Consider the following 22,712-nt stretch of genomic DNA (forward strand, 5'->3'; position numbering starts at 1 on the left):
CCTGAGACACAATCAAGAGTCAGATGCTTAATCCACTGAGCCACCCAGGTACCCCTAGGTCATGGTTTCTAACACCATTTCTCAATAAATGGAAGTAGGACTCCTTGTAGAAATGGCTGATTCTGAGACTGGTGTAGGGAAAACAAAAGATGATATTGGAGTATTCTATAATACTGGAAAGTAAGAAAGTACTACAAAGGAAAAACCAAAACCAAAACAAAAAACAAACCTGCAATGATAGTGGTATACCAAAAGGACACAGAAGCCAGCTAAAAGGGCTTCCAAAGGTCAAAGCTAGAACAATTTGAGCAACAAAATAAAGTAGTATTGGAATACAATACAAAGAATAAAATAAATATCATGAACCCATGGATATAAATGACTGAATAAGTAAATGGAGAAGAATAGACAAAACCTCTCCCGTAGAGAATCCCAAATGATTTAAGATGCTAAGCCTTCAAGGAGGTGGAATGTGATTCCCCACTCCTGAAGTGTGGGCTGTGCATAGGACTGCCTTCCAAAGAGTATGGAAAAGAAGCAAAAGAGTAACTTTACAGTGGAAAAACCTGACAAACTACTTCAGACAGGTGGTCAAAGTTAGTTAGCATCAGTAGTGATAAGTTGTGTTACAGTATATTCGTGATATAATGTGATAAAAATAGTGATTTCTGTGATCTTTGTCCCCCAAACCCAGAACTCCAGTCTGATCATGAGAAAAGTATCAGGCAAATAGCAGATGAGGAATATTCTATAAAATATCCTACCAGTACTCCTCTAAACTAAAGTCTAGAGAAAAGTCTGAGAAAACTCTGAGCTAAGAGGAACATAAGGAGCCCTGACTGCTAAATGTTTTGTAGTATCCTGGACTGGATCCTAGAACAGTGAAAGGACATTAGGTAAAACAAACAGATAAAACAAAACATAAGGAAATCTGAAAAAAGTATGGACTTCATTTAATTATAATGTATCAGTATAGGTTCACTGGCTGCAACAACAAATGTATCATATTAATATATGATGTTAACAATAGAGGAAACTCGGCATAGGATATATAGGTGTTCTCTGTATTTGTGATTTTTCTATAAATCTAAACCTGTTCTGAAATTAAAAGTTATTTCTTAAAAAAATCAATGAAGCCATTACTCAGCTTAACTACATTGTTGAAGGGAGAGTGGTCCCTCTGGGATTAGAGTGTGGGTATGGGATTAAACTAGGACAATCCAATTTACTATGCACCTAAGTTCCTGAATTCAAGGACTGGAACCATCTCTTCAACTCTCTCTGGAACAACAGAAATGTAATGCATGCAAGTTATACATGTAATTCTAAATTTTCTAGTATCCACATTTTAAAAAGTAAAATTAGCTTTAATATATGCATAGTTTTAATAATATTTAGCCCAATATATCCAAAATATTATCATTTCACTCTGTAGCCATATTCCAAGCACTCAGTAGAAACATGTGGACATTACAGCTCCAGAGCCACATACATTTTAAGCAAACCACAGTATTCATAAATAAAAGCAGACTTCTGAATTCTCCCATCTACAACCACTACAACTACAAAGGCCAAGAGTTAATCATGGAACATCTACAGCTTCTTCTATTCATGGCTACGTCTAGATGGTCTTCAAAAGCCTCCAAGGACTGACATAACTAATGAGAGACTTGAGCATTTCCTTCCAGAAAGGACACCTGTCTTGCCCCACCACTTTCATTTCTCTCCCTGCCTCCCTCCTTGATATCCTGAGTTCAAAGCCCAATTTCATTTCATATCCAAAAGATCCTGATCACTCATATCCTTTCAAATGTAGGCATCAGCAAGAGACATCAACCTAACTCTAGGCTAGGCAGAAAAGGAAGCAAGAATTGAGGTCCAAGTTTCCTTTAAGAGTTCAATTAATATCACAAAGTCTGAGAAGCTGGGTCCTACTAACCCTATCTTCAGCAATAGCAATAATACTGCTAATAGCTATTTGTCATGCACATTTTCTGGGAAGAAAATTGTGCCAGTGTGTTCCAGGCTTTCTTTCATTTGATTTTTTACAATATTGTAAGGTTGAAGTAATTACCTCCTCTCCCTGACTTAAAGATGGAGGAAGCAGGCTTAGAAAGGCCAAGCAATTTGTCCAAGATTGCACATCTAGTAAGTAGCAGAGCAGAGATTCTAAACAGACCCAATGCCATGTGTGAATCTTACAAAATGGTTGGATTCACAAAAGACCATTTATCTCTCTGTAAATGAAGTAAGCAAATAATTGCAGAACAACGTTGTATTTAAGATTCTTGAGGATGCCTGCCTGATGTAAGGGAACCTCTGCAAAGTATCCCCCCACTTAGGATTCTTCACCAAAGGAAAAATAACTTCACAATTAGTATTAGTTATGGTTTTCACTCATCTGTTTTCCTGACTTTGCCACAGAACTCTAATCATTAAAATTAAATTTCAAATACAGTGTCATAAAAATACTACCTAAGAAGGGACCGATCTGTTTCATTAGTCCAAGTACTAACATTAAATTCAAACACTTCAGTCTAAGAGCAAAGTCTTTTTATTGTTTAAAACATGTCACAGAGTAATCAAATTTCTTCTTTAAAATGAAGTTTTAAAATACTCAATCTTTTCTATTCTCTCTGGAGATAACACTTTAATACATTGTACATGCACAGCAGAGATTGAAGTTCATTGCAATCAATCCTACTCACTCTATTTCAATTTAAATAAGCTAATAAGTTGGGGGAATGAACTGTTCTGGCTGCAAAGTTTGCTCTGATTTTAAACTTCTCAAATCAAGTAAATCATAGTTCATCTCCTCTAGGTCAACCACTAATGATGTCCAGAGAGATTATAATTACTTTTTATCATATTTTTTATGGTGATACATATTAATTTGTTAGTTCACAGACATATATCTGAAATTCATAACTTCATGGATATACTTTTCATCCTTTTCTATTTAATTAGAAAGATTACAAAGGAAGCAAGTGTAAGTAACTATTAAGAGGGAAATTACTACATTTTTAAGAATTACTATCATTCAATTAGGCAGGTCAGTAAGCATTCTTCCAGTGCCAACTACACAGTCTTCTTTCAATTCTGGTGAAGCTGCTATGTTTGGGCCTTACATTATATTGTATGCAAGGCCAGTCAAGGCTTTATTTTTAAGGCACTTAAACCAAAAAGTTTCCTTCTAGATGATAAGAATGGTTACATTAAAACAAAGATAAGGAAAAAAATCAACTGTAACAAAATCTGTTTTCTTGGAAACAACTCTTACAACTTTGCACCCATGGATGACTTTGTTACTTTTTATAAAACACCTTCCCCAATACAAAAATCTACAAGCCCAAACAGAAACTGCTTCTCTGTTAAAACTGTTACAATTAAAAATAAATAAAAATCCAACTGAAATCGCAAGTCCTCATACTCTGAGACTCTGGGACTCAAGTCAAAGGAAGTAGTCTCCAGCAACAAGGGTAACAAAAATCAAGATGGTCTTGGGCAGTGGAGAAAAGCGGAACTGAAGAGACGAGGTGATGTATCATGAAGTGATGAGGCCACCAGCCGCTTTCTCCACAAAAATCTCTGAGGCAGCAGAGCTCGGTGGTATATGCTACCTTGGTCTGTCCTCCTGTTCCCTCACTTGGGCTCATAAACCTCTTTAAGACATCATCCACCTCACCAGAACTAACTGGGACTTCAGGAGATGAGTGGGGCGTAAGTTCAGAGATCCTGGTTTCAAGCAAATGTCCCTATTAATAGAAAATAGGTGGGGGAGGGGGAAAGAAAAACAAAGAAATAAAGGAAGAAAATTATTTATAAACACACAAGTTTGGGGGAAGTAGGGAAAGAGGAATGACAACTTAGGTCCTGCAGAAATTATTGCTGGCATCAAGGACTGACCAACAAGGTGGGAAATGGGAAGTTGCCCACCAGTTCACAAATCAGTGAGCATCCTCTTTTCTTCGCACTACACCCCAGAGCCAGGTAGGCTAAGTCCAGACGATGGTTCAATTTCCCTAACAAAACTAAGCTAAAAGTAATAATCTTATCTGCAACTAACCACTCAAATTAAATCTGTACTTAGAAAGATAAATCCTAAAACAATGTCTCACATACAAAAAAAATTACCAAATATCATATTCATATTCATCTGTTCATTTACTTAAACATTTTTCTGAGCCCTTTCTAAGTAAATGCCAAGGAAATCAAACATAGCTCCCAGCTTCATAATTGACAGTTTAGCATGGAAAGCAAGATATGCTAAAACACAAAAACAAGGGGCACCTGGGTGGTTCAGTTGGTTAAGTGTCTGCCTTTGGCTCAGAAACTGCTTCTCTGTTAAAACTGTTAACATGATCCCAGAGTCCTGGGATGGAGCCCCCGGAGGACAGCGGGCTCCCTGCTCAGCTTCTCCCTCTGCCCGTCGCCCCCCACACCGCTGTGCTCTCTCTCTCTCAAATAAACTCTTTAAAAAAAATAATGAAACACAAAAACAAAACCAAGAACACTTCTAGATGGGATACGTGGAATTTTAAAAAGTGAGAAAAATTATCCCGTACCAAGTGTCACATAAAACTAGGTTACAGTCTCCCAAGAAGGATGAGAAATAAGAAATGGGGCTGGGGGTATGAAAAATACTAATGATTATAGCAGCTAACACCAAAAAATTGATTTCCATATGTTAAATCATTTAATCTCCACACGTACAATTCTCCCCATTTTACCAAGAAGGAAAGTTGAGAGCGGTTTAAGAAACTTAAGTGCCACAACTTTTAAGTGGCAGAGCTGGGATCTGAATCCTGGTACCATGGCTCTTAATCCTATTTGGCTTCATATAATAATAATATTACTAACAAAACAACTGGTTACTGTATATTGCAGATCTATGATCTAGGTATGTTCATTCACTCTCTTTGAATACTCACATCTCTATTTTACAAATGAAACAAAACAAAATAAAACAAAAAACTCAGAGTCAGAGAAACGTTCCCAAGGTTGTACAAATAACAAGGTGGTGAAGTCCGGATTCCAGCCCAGAAGGCTCAGATAGGGTAAGCTCTTTTCATGGCACGCCACAACCCAGCCTGGACTGTGCCTTTACCCTCAACCAAGTCCAGCTCCATCGCTCCGGGAGAGCCCCTGCAGCACCTCGCGCCTCAGAGACGTTCCATGGCCCGCGAGCCTCGGCGCCCTCGGGGCCACCCCCACCCGGCCGGGTCAGGGCTCTCACCAGGAGGGAGTCGGGGGACCCTCGCAATCTTGCTGGTGATCTCTGCCGTGAGCACCGCGAAGTCCTGCTCGTAGCCTTCGAAGTCGGATGACATGGTGGCTCCGGAGTGATCGGCCCGGGCCGGAGCCCAGGTCGTGGCAAGGACCACGCAGGACAGAGGAACACGGCGTAAGGACCCCGGGAAGGGGCCTCGAGAGCGGAGTGGAGAACCGGGGACAGCTCCCAGCCTAGCCGCTTCCTGGTTGTTCGTCACAATCTCAGTCCTCCGGAATTTGGCCTGTGTGCGTTTTTTATTGTCCGCTCGGGCTTCAAATTTTAAAAAAATTCGCGAAAGAAAAGCACCTCTATTTGCGCCCCGCAAAGCTTCCTAAAGCCTGCTGGTTCTCGGAGATCACTGAGAGCATGTTTTGCCCCTCCACGCTCTGGAAAGCGGCTCCGGCTCCCCAAGCTATAGATCGCAGAAACTTGCTCCCCGAGGGAAGTCTGATGAGGCGAACCTCCCGGAAGTGGCTGTCGCAAAGACCGCGCGCACCCGGCGGGAGCTGGAGAGCGGCGGCGAGAGCGCTGGCTAGGAGACAGACTGGTCGCGGCCGGTTCCGCACTCCACCCTCTCACAAGCAGGATTTGCTTTCTGCTTGCGCTGGACCGAGGTCCCCATGACGGAGTTATCCGAAGAGGAGAAAACCTGTTCCGGGTGAGCCCAGGCCGCCCCGGAAATGCGATGGCCGAGGAACGGGCACCAAGGACCAGACTGAGGTGGGAGTCAAGGCAAGGGACGTAACTATGATTTTGGCGGTCTTCGCCCCACCCAAGTGAGCCCAGAATATCCAGAATGTTGGAACCAGCCACGCTTGCCAGGATGTTTCTCCCCCGAGTGAGGATTTCTAAGCGCTCTGCTCCATGACACGGGCGGGGAACTGAGGGCACAAGGCAGTAGCATCTGTTGCGTGAAAGTCCATATTACCCTGTGTCTGAGATCTTCCCTTGACTCACTGCAGTCCAGTCAGAAATCCTTCCACAGATCTTCCGATGCTCGCAGTCCTGCCTTCCCTGTCCCTCGCTCCGGAGGCACTTCCTCCTTTTCTCAACGTTCATGTTCATCCTCCCGTGTTCCTCGAGTCATGATTTCACACACACACCTCTGTCTCCCGTCCCCTCCTTTCACTCTCTCTTTGATTTCACTCGCTCGCCTCTTTACCTTTGGCCCTATATAGATCCTGAAGTTGGTGTTTTGGGGTAACCGCAGGCAAATGTATAGACCGCATCGGGCTCATACTTGACGAATCGAGACTCGGTAAAAGGCAATTTAGAACTTGGTAAAAGGCGTTCGATGACTTGGTTTCTAGTCTAGGTTCAGATGTTACTTGTGAGCTTGGTGCAATCACTTAGCCTCTCCAAGCCCATTTCTTTTCTATGAAGAAGGAAGCTGGATTCAATCAACCCTAAAGCCTGCTCCAGCTCTAAAATTCTTTGTCTCCTCAAACCATTCACTAAACGTTGGACAGTCACGGTTCCCTGACAAGTTGAAAACAAGGGAATAAAAACCACTATTTTAGAGTCATGTATCCAGTTTATATGCCATTCAGACTTGAACCCTATTTTGGATCAGATAAAAATAGTTCTCTTTGGCATTTGATAAGGTCCTCATCCCATAGTAGTGCACTTGTGAGATGCCTTTGTTTAGGTGGTTGTTGGGAGTTAAATAGTATATAATAAAATTTTTTACTGAACTTTCTCATTTTGTTTTTTAGATTGAGTTTCAAGCCAAGATACTGGATTCTCCTAATTAAGATAAAGAGCTCTGAGTGTGTAACAGTGAAAATGGCATAATCTGCATTAACATCCCACAGCTTGAAGGCATGACAATTAAGGAACACACATGGACTTGTGACACATGGAAATGTGTGCACAGAAAAAGGAAATCTATAATTTTCTAAAAGTAGGAAGACATTCTTCCTCACCAAAATGGGTACATTCTGCTCAGTTATCAAGTTTGAAAATCTCCAGGAATTAAAGAGACTGTGTCACTGGGGTCCCATCATAGCCCTTGGTGTTATAGCAATATGTTCTACGATGGCCATGATTGACTCTGTGTTGTGGTATTGGCCTTTACATACAACTGGAGGAAGCGTGAATTTCATCATGTTGATAAACTGGACTGTCATGATTCTTTATAATTATTTCAATGCCATGTTTATTGGTCCTGGCTTTGTTCCTTTGGGGTGGAAACCGGTAAGAAAAAGATCCCTTAGGATAAGGAACTCTAATGATAATCATATATTTAGTTTATGGCTTTATCTGCTAACCAATAGTATCAGACACAGCCTACTTTTTGCCTTGGTAGAGGCTAAGCGTATTATTCTAATTACTGATCATTTAGAGCTCAAATAATTTATTTTATATCTGTTTTGAAAATATTCATCTAAATTAGTATTTCCCAGAGAAATTTTAGTGAATACTTGTCCTGCATTAAAGGGAAAAAAAAGAATGAAGGGGACTGGGGGGTCTATAGTCCTAAATTTAAGAAATACTGCATGTAATACACCTCTTATAATTCCACAGTGCAGTTTGGCTCTAGGATCTTTTGTCATGTAATACATTAACAGCCCTCAGAACTGAGAAAACCTCTTCAGAAATTGCTGGCTTAAATCATAAAGTTTTAAAATCAGTGTTAAAATCATCACATAAGGAAGTACAGTATGAATCAATTTGTGGCTTTTTAAAAATTGTAGAACGTTTACGCTCATGAATTTCCATATTGCTTGCTGAGGGACACCACCTGATAGCTTGTTAGAAATGCAGAGTTTTGGGCTCCACTCCAGACCTAGGAATCAGAATCAGGATTTAACAAAATCCCCAGGTGATTCTTAGGTATGTTAATGTTGGAGAAACTACTTAAAAGTGGGTACAGAGATGAGTAAGACAAATTCGTATTCTGAAAAACCTTATAATTGAGAGAAACCAAGGCACTTGTGTAAGTAACTAAACTATAGAGAAAAATGGGATGAGTGCTGTTGAAGCTAGAAGGACCTGATCTTTTTCAGCTGCGGACCTGAAGGAGTAGTGGAAATTTCCACGGATGGGGAAGAAGACATTTCAGGTTGATTGGTGGTGGAAGTATAATAGTCAGAAGTAACAGGTTATGTAGTGCCAATAAGGCTGAAACAAAGGCAGATTGTGGAAGGCCTTAAGTGCATGAGGAATTGTTAGGCCATAGGGAGGTAGTAGAGGTTTTCAAGCCAAGCTCTGACCTAATCAGAGTTGTGTTATAAGAATACTATTCTGACAGTAGACAGTTTGGATTAGAGAGAAACTACAGTAAAGGAAAGTACTTAGAAGTGATTAAAATGGTGCAAGAGAGATTTCCTAAAGAATATCAGCTCCAATGTTTGAATCCCCACCTCCCAAATAACCTGCCGCATGGTCAGCTACCTTTTTCCGGAACTCCTCCCATTCTACTAGGAGTTTGGAAAAGTAGAACCAAATACAATCAGTGGCAGTGGGTTTGGGTGGAGCATGGGGAAGAGAAGTTAAAAATGAGTTCTGGTAATTGGAAGAGCAATGCAGCTGTTACCAGAAACTCATTATTTAAAAATATTTCAAACAAAAGGGCTGGAAATGCAGGTTAGGATTCCATCCTTATCCTCACCGCCCATAAAAGAAAACCGTACCAAAGCATTTATTCATAAGACTTGACATGTTATTACTTAGGATCAGATAACTGATAACTGATATATTTTTGTTTATATTTTGCTACCAAGGAAGATTCTCAGGATAGCATGTACCTCCAGTATTGTAAAGTCTGCCAAGCATACAAGGCGCCACGGTCACATCACTGCAGAAAGTGTAACAGGTACTGTCTATCTTTGCTCCTCATTGAGGACTGATCAACTTGATTACTGGTCTTAATGTTCTTTCCACCACGTCAGTCTTAGTTTTAGTCTCTATAAGGTGGCTTCTTTATAAAAAACATTGTCAAAATACTTGTGTCCGTATCTCCATTTTATTAAGTTATCAATTTTGATGATATATAAGCCTCTTTTTTGTCATAAGTGAAAAGATTTTATTTATTTACTATTTACTTTTTGGAAAAAATACACATTTACTTTGCTTCTTGCCCTGCCAAGAGTAAAAAGTTACGCCTTCAAGGTGTTTCCATAGATCAGAATTAATTGTGCTTGTCTGCTGTGAAGGAAAGGAAATGACTAGCTTTAGAATTGTCCTGAGTCTAAATTATAAGGGTCACCTGCCCTTTCCATCATTTGGGTTGGCTAACGTTTATACTTTATGCATATCTAATAAATGAATTCAGGTGCATATTGTCACTAGTGTGTAATATAAAAAACTTAATGGGCAGAAAACTGAATCACTATAAGAAATATGAAATAAACTAGAACCTTTTTAAATATACAGCTCTTCCACCAGTTAATAAGAAATTTGTGATAAGAATGTTGAGGTTTAGGAAAACCATTTGTGGCAAATACAGTTTGGTGTGAGGTCAGGAAATGTTCTTCTAGCAACAAGGGAAGGAAGCTCAGTAAGACTTTGCTTGTTATACCACATCTTATATTCCATAGTTAGCTTGCTTAACTCAGAGAATCCACATCTAAAGGATGAGAACAGGAAGGAAGGAAGTTATAAGGTCTGCTGGGTACCATCAACCAACCCTGGTAGAGATTTAGAAGTGATTTTGTTGAATCTCTGTTGTACTCTACTTCAGTCACTGCATTTCAGAGCTAGAGGAAGACCAGGAACCCATGCTTATTTCTTTGTAATGAACCTCTCAGTGGGCCTCTTGACTTCTTAAAACAAACTCACTTGTAGCAGACATCTTTTCCTCAGAATCTGTCAGAAAGCCTGACTTTTCTCATGCTGTTTAGAATTTGAAAGAAGTCACTGTTCAGAGTTGTTTAAAAACTCATAAAGACTTTGCTTTCTGTTCCATGGAGTATAATTCCTCTGAGACTCATGGACATGCTGGATTCCTATTTGCTTGATCTTTTGAAGACCAAAATTATTTAAAGTAGACAGGATTTTCTGCCTCATGTTTTATGTAAATTTTTCTTGTTAGATGTGTGATGAAGATGGACCATCACTGTCCTTGGATCAACAATTGTTGTGGTTACCAAAATCATGCTTCGTTCACACTGTTTCTCCTTTTAGCACCACTGGGTTGTATTCATGCTGCCTTCATTTTTGTTATGACTATGTATACACAGCTTTATAATCGGGTAAGTGACTGTGTTTGTTATAAAATCATTTATGCCAAATTAAATGGTAGTTATAATTATTTAAGAAGTCCCTTTTGGAAATATGATTTTTATGATTTAGGTTGGGAAACAGAACTTTGCTTTACCTATATATGAATTTCTTTTTTTAAAAAAGTATTAAAATTTAATTTTTTTCCCAAGATTTTACTTATTGAGAGAGAGAGCATGAGTGGGAGGGAGAGGAGAAGCAGACTCCCTGCCGAGCAGGGAGCCTGACGTGGGACTCGATCCCAGGACCGTGCGATCATGACCTGAGCTGAAGGCAGCCGCTTAACTCACTGGGCCATCCAGGTGCCCCAGCACTTAATTTTTAAGATGAGGAAAAATTATTTTGTTTTGGAAACTTACCTTACTAGCTGTAGTTGAGGTTGATAATATTTTATTACTGTATATATAATTTGATTTCACACTTTGTAGCTGTGGTAAGAATAATTAGAGGGAAAAAAGGAACAAGAAGAAAAAGACAGCCCTAATATTTTCTATTTCCATCTAATTCATGTGGCAAGTCGCAGTTGTTTTGTTCGTTTCTAATTCCAGTGACCTAGAAGGTAGCTCATGGAGCAGGCATGTGTCCTAAAATATCCTCCAGAAGATTAGGTTGACTTATGGGCAAGTAGTCAGGAGATAAAGTTCGGGGTCACAAATTCAATCCCTAAAGAAGCCTGGTGGGTAAACGATTTTCACAGGCCTAAAAGGACTATAGCACCTGGAGAACATGTGCCCCTCACAGGTGGGACAACCCATACTCACCTCGGCCAGTTTCTGATGTTTGGAAACCTAGTCCAGTAATACTAGATCTTCCGGTGTTTCAGGAAAAATCAGAAAATCTGGACTTTTTTGTTTAACATCTCCTGATTTTTAAATGTTGGCACCTGGCTGAATATTTTAAAACATTTTGCAAGCCAAGCAGTAGGCATCTGCAGGGCATGTTTGACTGCATTTTGCCGGTTTTTAACCTCTGGTTGTGGCACATGAGGGAAGAAACAACTACTAAATTCTAGGCTGTCTGAGTTTTTTTGCTGTGGAAGATTGCTGTAAATAGCGAGAAGCAAGGAGAAGATGGATGCCACAATTACAATTTAGATCGATGTCTCGTGCTGTTCATGCACATTAATGTTAGTGGGGTATGCCTTACACTTCCTGAGGAAATAATTAAAAACAAAAAAGTAACATTTGAAAATAACAAAGAATGCTATCCTGCATATCAGTATGAGTTCAAGCATTAGAAATTCATTTGCTTTTAGCCACAACTTCAGGTTATCATTTGTTGATCTTTTTTGATCAGGTTGTTTGAGATGTTCCAGTACAGACTCACCACTTATGACAGCTGAATATTTCAAGTGTGTGTTGTTGGTTGTAGCTCTCCTTTGGCTGGAACACGGTGAAGATTGATATGAGTGCAGCCCGGAGAGATCCTCTTCCAGTTACTCCATTTGGATTAGCGGCGTTTGCGGCCACCTTGTTTGCCTTGGGACTAGCTTTAGGAACGACCATAGCTGTTGGGATGTTGTTTTTTATCCAGGTAAGTTTCTTGGTTACCTCTAGCTAAAAGTTGTCAACTTACTGGGGCTGTTTATAATGAGAGAGAGAAAGGCTGCATTTAAGTGTACAGTATGAAATGGAAATTACTGTTACCTGTACCAGCAAGGTAACTAATCTCTGTACTAGTCAGATAATTTTGAAGTAACTTTGCCAGAATTTCCAGGTAACTGATTTAATTTTTAAAATGTTATCTTAGAGTTACGTATCACTTTATAGTTGAGAAAGCCCTTCTCACATTATAGTCTCTCTTGATCTTCACACCAACCCCCATAAGGAGTTTGAAGAGGAGTATTTTTCCCTTCCTTACAGATGAGTAATTGAATTACAGAAAGGTGAAGTGACTACCCAAGATCACCCACTCATGTATTCAGTAAACTTTTATAATAGTGTGTATTTAATCATCATCATAACACAGCCAACGTTTATTGAGCACTTATGTGCAAGACACTGTTTTAGGGACATCACATGTAGGAGTTCATTTAATTTCAGTAACAACCCTATGGTACGGGTGCTATCTAATGCCTGCTCTGGTGAATTATTCCGCTAATTTCGGAGGCTACAATAATGAAAATGAAAAGCGTCCTGCCCCTAGGGAAGTCACAATTAGTAGTGAACTACTTAGTAAACTAATACTGGCTCATGTGTGTATCATAGATTTATGTACAAAGTGCTTTGAGAACACAGAGGAGGAGGAGGATATGGCCTTGAAGCCATCCCAAAACAATTATGATTCATTCCATTCACCTAATTAGCTTGTTCATTAATTGAAGGCCCACTGTGGGCCAGCTGGTGGTGTGCTCGGCCCTAGGAATATGACGAGGACTCCTTGCCCATGAATGTTTTTACTGTGCCACACTGTTTCTGTGGACACAGCCAGACTAAAAGGAAACGCAGACCTCTCATAGAATCAAAAATGCTGGCCTTGAGGGCTCTGGTGCATCACCCAACCCTTTTAAACTCATAGTTTTAAAATATGCTGGTTTTGGTTATACTTCATGTTTTCTATTAACCTGGGATCAAATTCTTTGAAAAAATTCCCCCAATGCCTCTAATTAAGAATCGTATTAGAAATAAACTAAAACCCTGTGGTGTAAAAGCTCACATAAGTGGAATTAGTCATAGCTGGGAAAATTGATTAATAGAATCAAGACAATACATTTGGTTTTTAAGGCAAGCAGAATATCTGGGTTGACTGAGTCACTTTCTTGTAGTAAATAAATTAATGATAAACTTAAGGTTAATTAAAGATTGTGGTAAGAGATTTTAATAGCAAAATTTACAAGTACTGATTAAATGGATTATATCAGTGTTTTATCAATATTCTGGAAACCTTGTTCAGAAGATAGTACTTAAAACATGAAGCTTTATTAAAATAGTAGATTTAAATTTGATTACGGATTGCCATAATCATTTTGTGGAGAGGCATTATAGTGCAATGCTTGAGAAGAAGAACTTTAGAGTCAGATGGACCACACCCTGAGTGTGCTACTTAGCCTCTGTTATCCTGGTCTCTTCATCAATGAAATGGAGCAATAAAACTATCTCACAGGGTTACTACGAAGATGATAATCTTAAGTGAACCAAAGTTTTATCATAAAATTTTGCTGTTTATCATTTAATTTTCAGATGAAAATAATTCTCAGAAACAAAACTTCTATTGAATCATGGATTGAAGAAAAGGTAAATTTTAATAATTGTTTCCTTAATCTCAATAAAGATTAGTTCAGAAAAAAATAAAATTAGTTCATAGGCCATATTAACTAATAAATGCCTGGAAGTGAAAACTTCACTACCAGATGGCTTTCTTAAGTCATTTGTATTCATACAAAAGATAAATAATAGGAAAGAAACATTTTGATTCATTCTTGGTTTAATATAACTCCCACAGAAATTTGCTTCTTGTTCACCCTGAGTTGCTGAAGAAGGCTAAGCCATACATGAAACCATTTGGCCATTCTTTCTCAGATTAGGGTTTAAGGCCAAACCATTTGGAAAGGAACTTCTCTCCTACCAAGGTGCCATCAAGTTTTTTTCAGTGCTTTGGGACTGAAAAAACCTTGATAAGCCCTATCAGATAGGTCTTAGAGCATAGCTTGCTACAGACCTCACAACCTTTAATACATACTTCATCCTCTCTGTTGTGATTCTGTTGTAAAAAGTCAGTCTGACTACTCTGCTCCTTGCTTAAAGCTTCTCAGAGCCTCACCATCATTGTAGCAGGGTTTATAAACCCAAATGCCTGCGGAGGCCAGGCAGATAACTTAGGTGACAGGAGCCAGCCTGTGTACTAGAGCTGCCTAACAGATGAAACTGATTGTTACCATGGGGGGGTACTCACTCAGTATTCTGAAATCATCTAATTGTTTTTCTAGAAAAGTAAGAGATGTGGATTTCTGTGACATCTCTTTTTTGTTTTTTAAATATTAGCAAGCAATTCAAATTACAAACAAAAAACCTTGTGGGCCAAATAAAACATACCAATAAGACATATTTAGCCCCCTGGCAGTCAGTCTGTGAACTTGAAGTTACAGCAATAGGTTCTTAAACTTTTTGGTTTCAGGTCCCTTTTACATGCTCAAAATTGTTAAAGGACACTAAAGAGCCTTTGTTAATGTGTGTGATATCTATCGGTAATTGCCATATTTCCTGAGAAAAATTTTGAAGATTTATAATTTCATTTAAAAATAATAATAAACCCATTATATGTTAATAAAAATAGCATATTTTTAAAAATTATATTTTTCAAAGTAAAAAATAGGGAGAAGAGTGGCGTTGTTCTTTATTTTTACAAATCTCTTTAATATCTGACTTAACAGAAGACAGTTGGATTCTCAAATCTCCTGCATTCAGTCTGTTGCGATATGTTGCTTTGATTGAAGTATATGAAGAAAATCCAGCCTCACACAGATAAGTAGGTAGGAAAGGAGAGAGTATTTTAATAGGCTTTTTAGTTAATAGTGGATATTCTTTGATACTACATGAAAACTTGACAGGTGATAGTCTTGAAAGGTTAGTCGTATGTGAGATGTGAAGCCCTATCAGTAAACATTTTGTACTCTTGTACATTTCAGTCCATCACTCCATCTTGCTCTTTGAATGGACCTTTTACCCATACATGATTTTATAACATCAGGTATTGGTCATTTGGAAAATATAGTTTTATAGGGTAATGCAGATTTTCCAAATGCTGACACATTCATTCATATCACTACCAATTTTATGGGGGGAAGTCCTTTATTTTGGAAAGCAGTCAAGCTCATTAGTGGTGGATACAAATTTTCTAAAATTCTGATTTTCACTTGAAAGCCTTAATTTTTTCACTCACAAATACTCAGTTGTTTACATTGAAGTAACAGCTTGACTTTGTTCATTTTTGAGAAAATTTCTGCCAAATATTGAAGTGTCGGTAACCTTAGTTTCATTACTCATTCTTTCAAGTAAAAATAGCATTATATGAAAAAAGCTGGCTACACAGCTTTTGTTGGTTCACAGCTCAAACAGCTGTTTTCCTTGAGATAAGCACTTTGGCATGCTTTATGTGTACTCCCCGTCTTGTCACACAGAATAGTGAGAGGACATCTACTTGAGAGTTGAGATTTAATAAAAATAATAATTTTTATTGCATCATCAAGGACATTCTTGTGTAAAACTTTGGTTTTTTTGTTTTTTATTTTGTTTTGTTTTTAAATATGAGTATGTAACGGTGAAGAATATAATGTTTACTTACACAGTTTGGTGCCACTGTCCTGATTCCTGCTTAAGGTACCAGCAATTTTATCCACTACTGCAGATGTCAACGCAATGAAAAGGCAAATAATATGTTAGTATTAAAATGAAAGTTGTTTGACTTTGTTGAACCCTAAGAAAAGGTCTTGGGGACTGGAAGAGGTGTGCAAAGCATGCTTTAAAAGAACCATTGATACACAGGTTTAAGTCCAAGCTCCTTAGCTTATACATAATCAAACCTTTCATGTCTACCCCTTTTCTGTTTCTTCTCCTGCATTTTCTACCTCTCCCCACCCCATCTCACTCTTGATACCAACTAAAATAAAAAACTCCTATTTTATACACCATATCCTTTGTATCTTTTCACATGTCATTCTCTACCTAGAACACACTTCCTCCCTTTTTTGCTGATTTCTTCTGCCTCAAGACCTAGTTTAGGTGTCATTTCTTCCAAAGAACCTTCCTTGACTCTCCCTAGATTAGCTAAGTAGTTTTTTTTTTTGCCTTTCCCATAGCACCTATTGCACACCTCTGTTGCTTCTTTCTTTTTTTTTTTTGAGAGAGAGGGAGAGAGCACAAGCAGAGGGGAGGGGCAGAGAGAGAGGGAGAGAGAAAATCTTAAGCAGGCTCCACACTCAGCGCAGAGCCTGATCTGGGACTTGACCTCAGGACCCTGAGATCATGATCTGAGCCAAAATCAAGAGTCGGATGCTTAACCAACTGAGCCATCAGGCACCCCACCTCTGTTGCCTTTTAACACAGTATTGATAGAATCCCCCCAGCTTCACTGAGTGCTTCTCTTAGGCAGAGAGCAGGCCTCAGTCTTTTTTGTAAGCTACTCTCATCCTTACCACTGTTTCTTTGTTAATAGCCTAAATCTCTGTTCTTTGAGACTTAACCATTTTGAAGACCCTGAGACTTGTTTATAAAAAGGGAAAATAAATTATCCTTTACTATTTGGGTGGGAATTTACACATTTTAGTAGATTCATACATACATATAGCTTGACAATTGTTTTAATTGAATTAACAAATATTATTTTATAAGTAATTACAAGAAGCCTTTCCCTAAAATATTGTCCCCTGATAATAAAATATTTCAAGGTATCATTTCTAGTTAACATAATATATCATCATTAGAGTAATACTTTTTTTTTTCCTAAGGACCAAGGCTCTTCATAAAGTGCCATGCTAAATCTAGAAGTTATTTTAAAACTGGCACTCTGTTCCGGACTAAAATATACAAATAAATGATTAACTTTATAGAAAATTTATCAAAATTACTAGACACTAAAATTGATACAAATTTCAACTGGGTTTGTACACTTACTGTGGGAATAAATAATGTATCTTTATACCACTAGGTGTCAGTGGAACTTAAGAAATTCTAAGCCAGTTTATCTCCTTAAGTTAAAGTTAACAATTTAAGTGCCTAGAATATTGGCATAAATATGCCAATATTTATGCAACTTGAATATTTATGTATATGCATAAAATGTACATATAAATGCATATATAAGTGAGTATATATACATGTGTAATGGTATAAAAAACTGAAAGAAGATCTGCACATTTCTGCTAGTTTTTTTTTTTTTTAAAGATATTATTTATTTATTTGACAGAGAGAGACACAGCGAGAGCGGGAACACAAGCAGGGGGAGTGGGAGAGGGAGAAGCAGGCTTCCTGCGGAGCAGGGAGTCTGATGAGTGGTTCGATCCCAGGACTCTGGGATCATGACCTGAGCCAAAGGCAGACGCTTAACAACTGAGCCACCCAGGCACCCCTCTGCTAGTTTCTTTTAAAAAAAATCATTTTCAGACAATGATGATTCCCCCTGGAACCCGTTTTCCTGGCCATTCCCACAGGTGTGGTTGCCACCCAGGATACAACTGTTGCATTCTGGAACACCTTGAAACAGTTCCTTCCACCCCGAATAAACTCTTGCTTTTTCTTAAATGTTTTTTATCAAGATCCCTTCTTTACACCTGGACTCTTTTGTTTGGCTGAAAAACCAAGAGCATTGAGGATTTGTTATACGTGGAGTAAAGCTATTAACTCATTTATTTATTTAGATTTTATTTATTAGAAAGAGAGCACGAGCGAGGGGAGGGGCAGAGGGAGGGGGGAGAAGCAGACTCCCCGCTGAGCAGGGAGCCTGATGTGGGGCTTGATTGCAGGACCCCAGGATCATGACCTGAGCCCCAAAGGCAGACGCTTAACCAGCTGAGCCACCCAGGCGCCCCACTATTAACTCTTCTAATAAGCATTTTTGAATCCTTGTTCCTGAATAAGCCCCGTCAGACATTTCCTGAACGATCTCATCCGAGGTTGGTGTTATATAGCAAGTTCCTCTTCCAAGTTTGTCTCTCTTCTGTGTACACTAACATTACAAGAAGGAGGAAGCATTTTTAGGAGTGATACAAACTTGAGGAATAAATGTGTATTACTATCAATACTATCAATGGTATATTATTTAGAGCTGTTTGAGGCAGAGGGCATCTGCCATCTTATCTCTTTGCTACCCACAGGCTAAAGATCGAATTCAGTATTACCAACTGGATGAAGTCTTTGTTTTTCCCTATGACATGGGAAGTAGATGGAAGAACTTGAAACAGGTATTTACGTGGTCAGGGGTCCCTGAGGGAGATGGACTATCGTGGCCGGTCAGAGAAGGCTGTCACCCGTACAGCTTCACAGTAAGTATTTCTGTGCAAATAGGCTTTCCTTTCTGTCTCACCCTCTGCCCTTTAAGTGCCCCTTAACTCAGATGACATTTTACAGTAAAATAAGTCATACAGTTTTTTTCAGTTTGGCAAAAATAAATCCAAGTTAACAATCCCAAAGCACTCCTTGTATCATGTCTCTCTTTTAAGTTTCTCTTTAATCCTCCATACATGTGACAAAGTCTTGATCCCTTCACTTAGTTATAAAATCTGGCCTAAAACTGCCTCCAACTTCTCCCTAACGGAAATCACACTTTACAATCGGCCTGGTTTCCTCAGTGAACTCCTTGTACATTCCTGCCACCTCTCTGTCCACACTGTTTTTTCTCTCTTCTGTGACCGCCTCTCTATCATAAGTTATCAAGGCCAGTTTCAATCCCACCTCACTTGGATTTGGTGCGTAACCATATGCTACTGTATGGTAGCTACTGTATGGTGCCCATGAGGTCTCATCTTTATTTAATTCTTTTATATCTTTAATTTAACAAGATTCTGGTACAGAGATTATGAGTTATCTTGATTTCCCCTACTATATTTAATATAGTACCATTTAATAAATTATTGCCGAATAAATTGTCGCTGAAGAGAAGTAAGTCGTAATGATGACTTTCAGTGGAGACTTGCGGGTGAATTTTGCAGGCTGTCTACCTTATTGCTAAAGAATCCGTGAATCTCTGTGTCCACCTTCAGGACTAGCCTGGAAGCCCCGTGAGGGCGGTGAGCACATCTTCCTGATTCCTGGGCCATAGCGAATGCTCAATGAGTATACATGGATGAAGACAGTGAGAATATGGAGAAGAAAGCCTCATGTCAGCTCCTACTCTCATAGGGCCCACTTTCCACTTTTCTTAAAAAAAAAAGTGGCCTTTAAATTGTCAGCAACTGTGAATGCTGGGAAATTGGGAGTTTGTCATGTCACTCTGGTATGGTAGATGGCAAAGGGCTGTTTTCAACACTGAGAGAACATTTTTTCTTTTTATATCTCCAAACAGATTGAACAGTTGAAACAAAAAGCAGACAAAAGAATCAGAAGTGTAAGTTATATTTTTGCAATGATACTAGTTTCTTTTTCCTTTTGTCAGCCTCTACACTTCTGTATAGTTTTCAAAATTGCCTTTGAGTAGAAGCCAACTGTTGGCTTTTCTTAAATGATGTTTCTTAATACAGTTGTTGAAATTTGATACAGTTCACTTTTGTTTTCTTTTAAGTAGTTCTACTGGAGGTTTAGAGGGAATGTGGTCAATTTATATTGCCAACAGAAAAATAATTATCCTCAATATAGGTCATTAGTATGAAATCCATCCTTAAACTTCTGCTGTACAGTTTGATAGTCACTAGCCACATGTGGCTATTTAAAGTAACTAAAATTAAATAAAATAAAAAATTCAGCTCCTTGGTTGTACTAGCCACATTAGAAGTGCTCAGTAGCTACATGTGTCTAGGGGCTCCCACATTGGTTACCACAGATATAGAACATTTCCGTCATTGCAGGAAGTTCTGCTGGACAGCACTGCTCTAGAATTTAATTCTTAGCTACGTGCTTCAAATGCAGGGTAAGAAAAGCCTGGAGAACTAGAAATATCAGTTCCCTCCTATAAAGGAACTGGGAGGGAAAGACTTGTCACCTGATATTTTGGATCTACCTTTAACAATTATTCAGGGGTAAATGTTAAATTGTTTTTCTAATTATTGATGCCAGGTACGGTATAGAGTAATAGAAGATTACAGCGGTGCCTGCTGTCCTTTGAATAAAGGAATCAAAACCTTCTTCACGAGCCCCTGCACTGAAGAGCCTCGAATAAGGTTACAGAAAGGGGAGTTCATTTTAGCCACAAGAGGGTTACGGTAAGTGATAGAAAGCACTGAATTTCTTCTTTAATGATGAAATTAGCATCTAGCCTAAAAAAAACCTAATTTTAATCTTTTAAATATTTCAGATACTGGTTGTATGGAGATAAAATTCTTGATGATGCCTTTGTAGAAGGTATGGAAATGGAAGGAAATGTTTAATAGACAAGGCTACTAGTAATAATTCCAAATTTTGCGGGAATAACTCTTAAAAAAACAATCAGTGTCACATGCATTAGGGCACATAATAGGAAGACACATCATCAAGCAACAGAAAAAGGCTTCTTACATTATTTCTCCATGGCACTTCTATGTATCAGGTCTTTTTAGTGGCAGCTGACATTGGAGCTCCTCATGATCTGTGTGACAGGCACTTGTAGAAGTGCTTCACTTGTGGTGGTGAAGCCCCCAAAAGCCCTCATTTACTTTTCATTGATGAGGAAACCAGAATGCACAGAGACTGAGCACCTTGCCCGAGACCACACTAAAAACATGTAGAGCCAATGCTCCAACCCAAGTAGCCTGGCTGTAGAGCCTGTCTACCAAACCCCTGTGCCCTATGCTCCCCCTGTGAATGAATATTCCCCAGAAGTTATTATGGAAGCTAATGGATTGATATTTTCTGTCTCTTTAATTTTTTTTTTTAAGTTTTAGAACTTTTCCTTTTTAAAGTAAAGATTAATTCTGGATGCTTTTTCTAAAACACTGGGTCAATTGTAGATTAACCCCATATGACTGCTTAGGCAACCTTGATATTAAGAGATTTACATGTTAGAAAAAACCTAAGAAGGAAATTCACAGAGGCTACAGGGAGGTAGTTCCCTGGAACAGGTGAAGTATGACAGTGTGCCCAAAACACCACGATCACACATGTGCAAGTGAATACCCATATTGAGAAATCCTGCCCACCCCCACCCCATGTTCCACTTAGGGGTTGTCCTGAACCACATTAGTACCTTTCCTAGCTAATAGCATTTGGGAAATACTGGTTTTCTAGCTTGATAGACAGCATTTAAACATACATATTTTTTCCTCAAATTATGCTTATAAAAGATGGTAAAGGAGGAAAAAAGTAAAGCAGAACTAAAAGCTTATTGATTTGAAGTAATGGGACTTATTTGGCTCAGCAATATCACTAAATCTATTTATGTCAATTTCATTTTCTCCATCAGGTGTTTCACGAATCAGAGGCTGGTTCCCTAGAAACTGTGTGGAGAAATGTCCCTGTGATGCTGAAACAGATCAAGCCCCAGAGGGCGAGAAGAAAAATAGATAGCCACTGTTAAAGTAAAATTACTCTTTAAGTCCTCTCCATTACTTGAAAATTGTGCATATTACTAAAGAATTATGCAATGAGCCTACTCTGGTTAAGGTGTTCTTTTCCTTAAAGGTGCCCTAGTGCCATAATCTAAATATTTCTATTACCATTTTGAAATGGAGAAGCCATTCTGCATATGCCTTTGAATTCCTGCCCCTCTTTGTCACCTCTTCCTCTCCCCAAAAGGAAAAACACTTCACCCAAGTAAGTCAGTTGCATTTTCTCTAGGATTTTTTTTATGCGCTGCACACTATGGTCCTCACCTGCAGATATAGTTCCCCCTTTTCCAGGAGCATCTGCATGTGATGCTATTATCCTGTTTCCCCCTCAGTTGTTATTTCTTATGTAATCGTCTACATACTATAGAACATATGTCAGATTCAGTATAAGCTTGAATTTTATTACCTGTCTTTTCATAATGCAGATTTTGTCAAATCAAATAAATATCAATGGATGTTCTGTATAAATCTAGTTTTTCTAGCCTCTTTCTTTTGGCTGACTAAAAAGGTTTGTCTTAGTTCTTTGTGGAAAAACTCTCTACGACCTTGTGAAAAATTGGCATCTTTAACCATGAGTCTTAAGATATTCAGTAAATGAATTAATGGCATGAGATCCCAGCATTCTGGGAAACTTCCAACCTAGTGAGCTGCAACTGCTCATGTACGCTTGAATCTCTCAAAACCTGAAGCTTATGCGAATGGTAGGATCTAAGCTGATGGATGCTTGATGTTGGGCTTGTCTAAGCACAGGTAGAATTATAGAAGTCACCTACTTGCATACTAATTCTTTCCAAGGCAGGGAACTTGAGCCTTTAGTGGTTCTAACAGTTAACATTAAGAGAAGGACACTTGGAGATTTAGCAGTGAATGAAACATGACTCTGTCCCATTCTAGTGGTAGGTGGGGAGGTAGACAGACAAGCAAAATAGGCATCAGATGGAGTCGTGGATTGTGAAGAAAGCAGGTAAGGTGGTCTGATGGAAGTGACCTTTGACAGTTGAAGGGACAAGTCATGTGCCTTTGGGAGTAGCTGTGTCTTAGGCAGAGGGA

The 22,712-nt window shown here is 38.8% G+C and overlaps 2 protein-coding genes across 9 annotated transcripts in view; one reads left to right on the forward strand and one right to left on the reverse strand.

Moving 5' to 3' along the window:
* The window catches only part of VTI1A (vesicle transport through interaction with t-SNAREs 1A), a 363,997-nt gene extending 358,516 nt beyond the window's left edge, over positions 1 to 5,481 (reverse strand). For all 6 annotated transcript variants that reach the window (XR_015767142.1, XM_028092023.2, XM_028092022.2 and 3 more), the window contains exon 1: positions 5,237 to 5,481. Coding sequence is in view for 5 of the 6 variants with exons in the window: in XM_028092023.2 (XP_027947824.1) it covers positions 5,237 to 5,330 (94 nt within the window). In the remaining variant the exon portion in view is untranslated. The remainder of the gene's footprint in view (positions 1 to 5,236) is intronic.
* Positions 5,482 to 5,741: 260 nt separating this feature from the next.
* Positions 5,742 to 22,130, forward strand: ZDHHC6 (zDHHC palmitoyltransferase 6). Of its 3 annotated transcripts, none has more exons than XM_028092018.1 (11): positions 5,742 to 5,992; positions 6,988 to 7,468; positions 8,998 to 9,089; positions 10,308 to 10,467; positions 11,867 to 12,028; positions 13,675 to 13,728; positions 18,303 to 18,470; positions 19,490 to 19,531; positions 20,197 to 20,342; positions 20,435 to 20,481; positions 21,518 to 22,130. In XM_028092018.1, exons 2-11 carry the CDS (start codon positions 7,202 to 7,204, stop codon positions 21,619 to 21,621), a joined length of 1,242 nt encoding a protein of 413 aa, XP_027947819.1. In that variant the 5' UTR covers positions 5,742 to 5,992; positions 6,988 to 7,201; the 3' UTR covers positions 21,622 to 22,130. The 3 variants fall into 3 exon arrangements, with proteins under 3 accessions (XP_027947819.1, XP_027947821.1, XP_027947822.1); XM_028092020.1 differs by having other exon boundaries at positions 5,742 to 5,930; XM_028092021.2 differs by lacking the exon at positions 5,742 to 5,992 and having other exon boundaries at positions 7,337 to 7,468; positions 10,400 to 10,467.
* Positions 22,131 to 22,712: the final 582 nt, after the last annotated feature.

The sequence above is a fragment of the Eumetopias jubatus genome, unplaced genomic scaffold (assembly GCF_037043125.1).
Source record: "Eumetopias jubatus isolate StellerSeaLion01/CBP00866 unplaced genomic scaffold, mEumJub1_p1.0 scaffold_17, whole genome shotgun sequence".
In the NCBI taxonomy this organism is placed as follows: domain Eukaryota; kingdom Metazoa; phylum Chordata; class Mammalia; order Carnivora; family Otariidae; genus Eumetopias; species Eumetopias jubatus.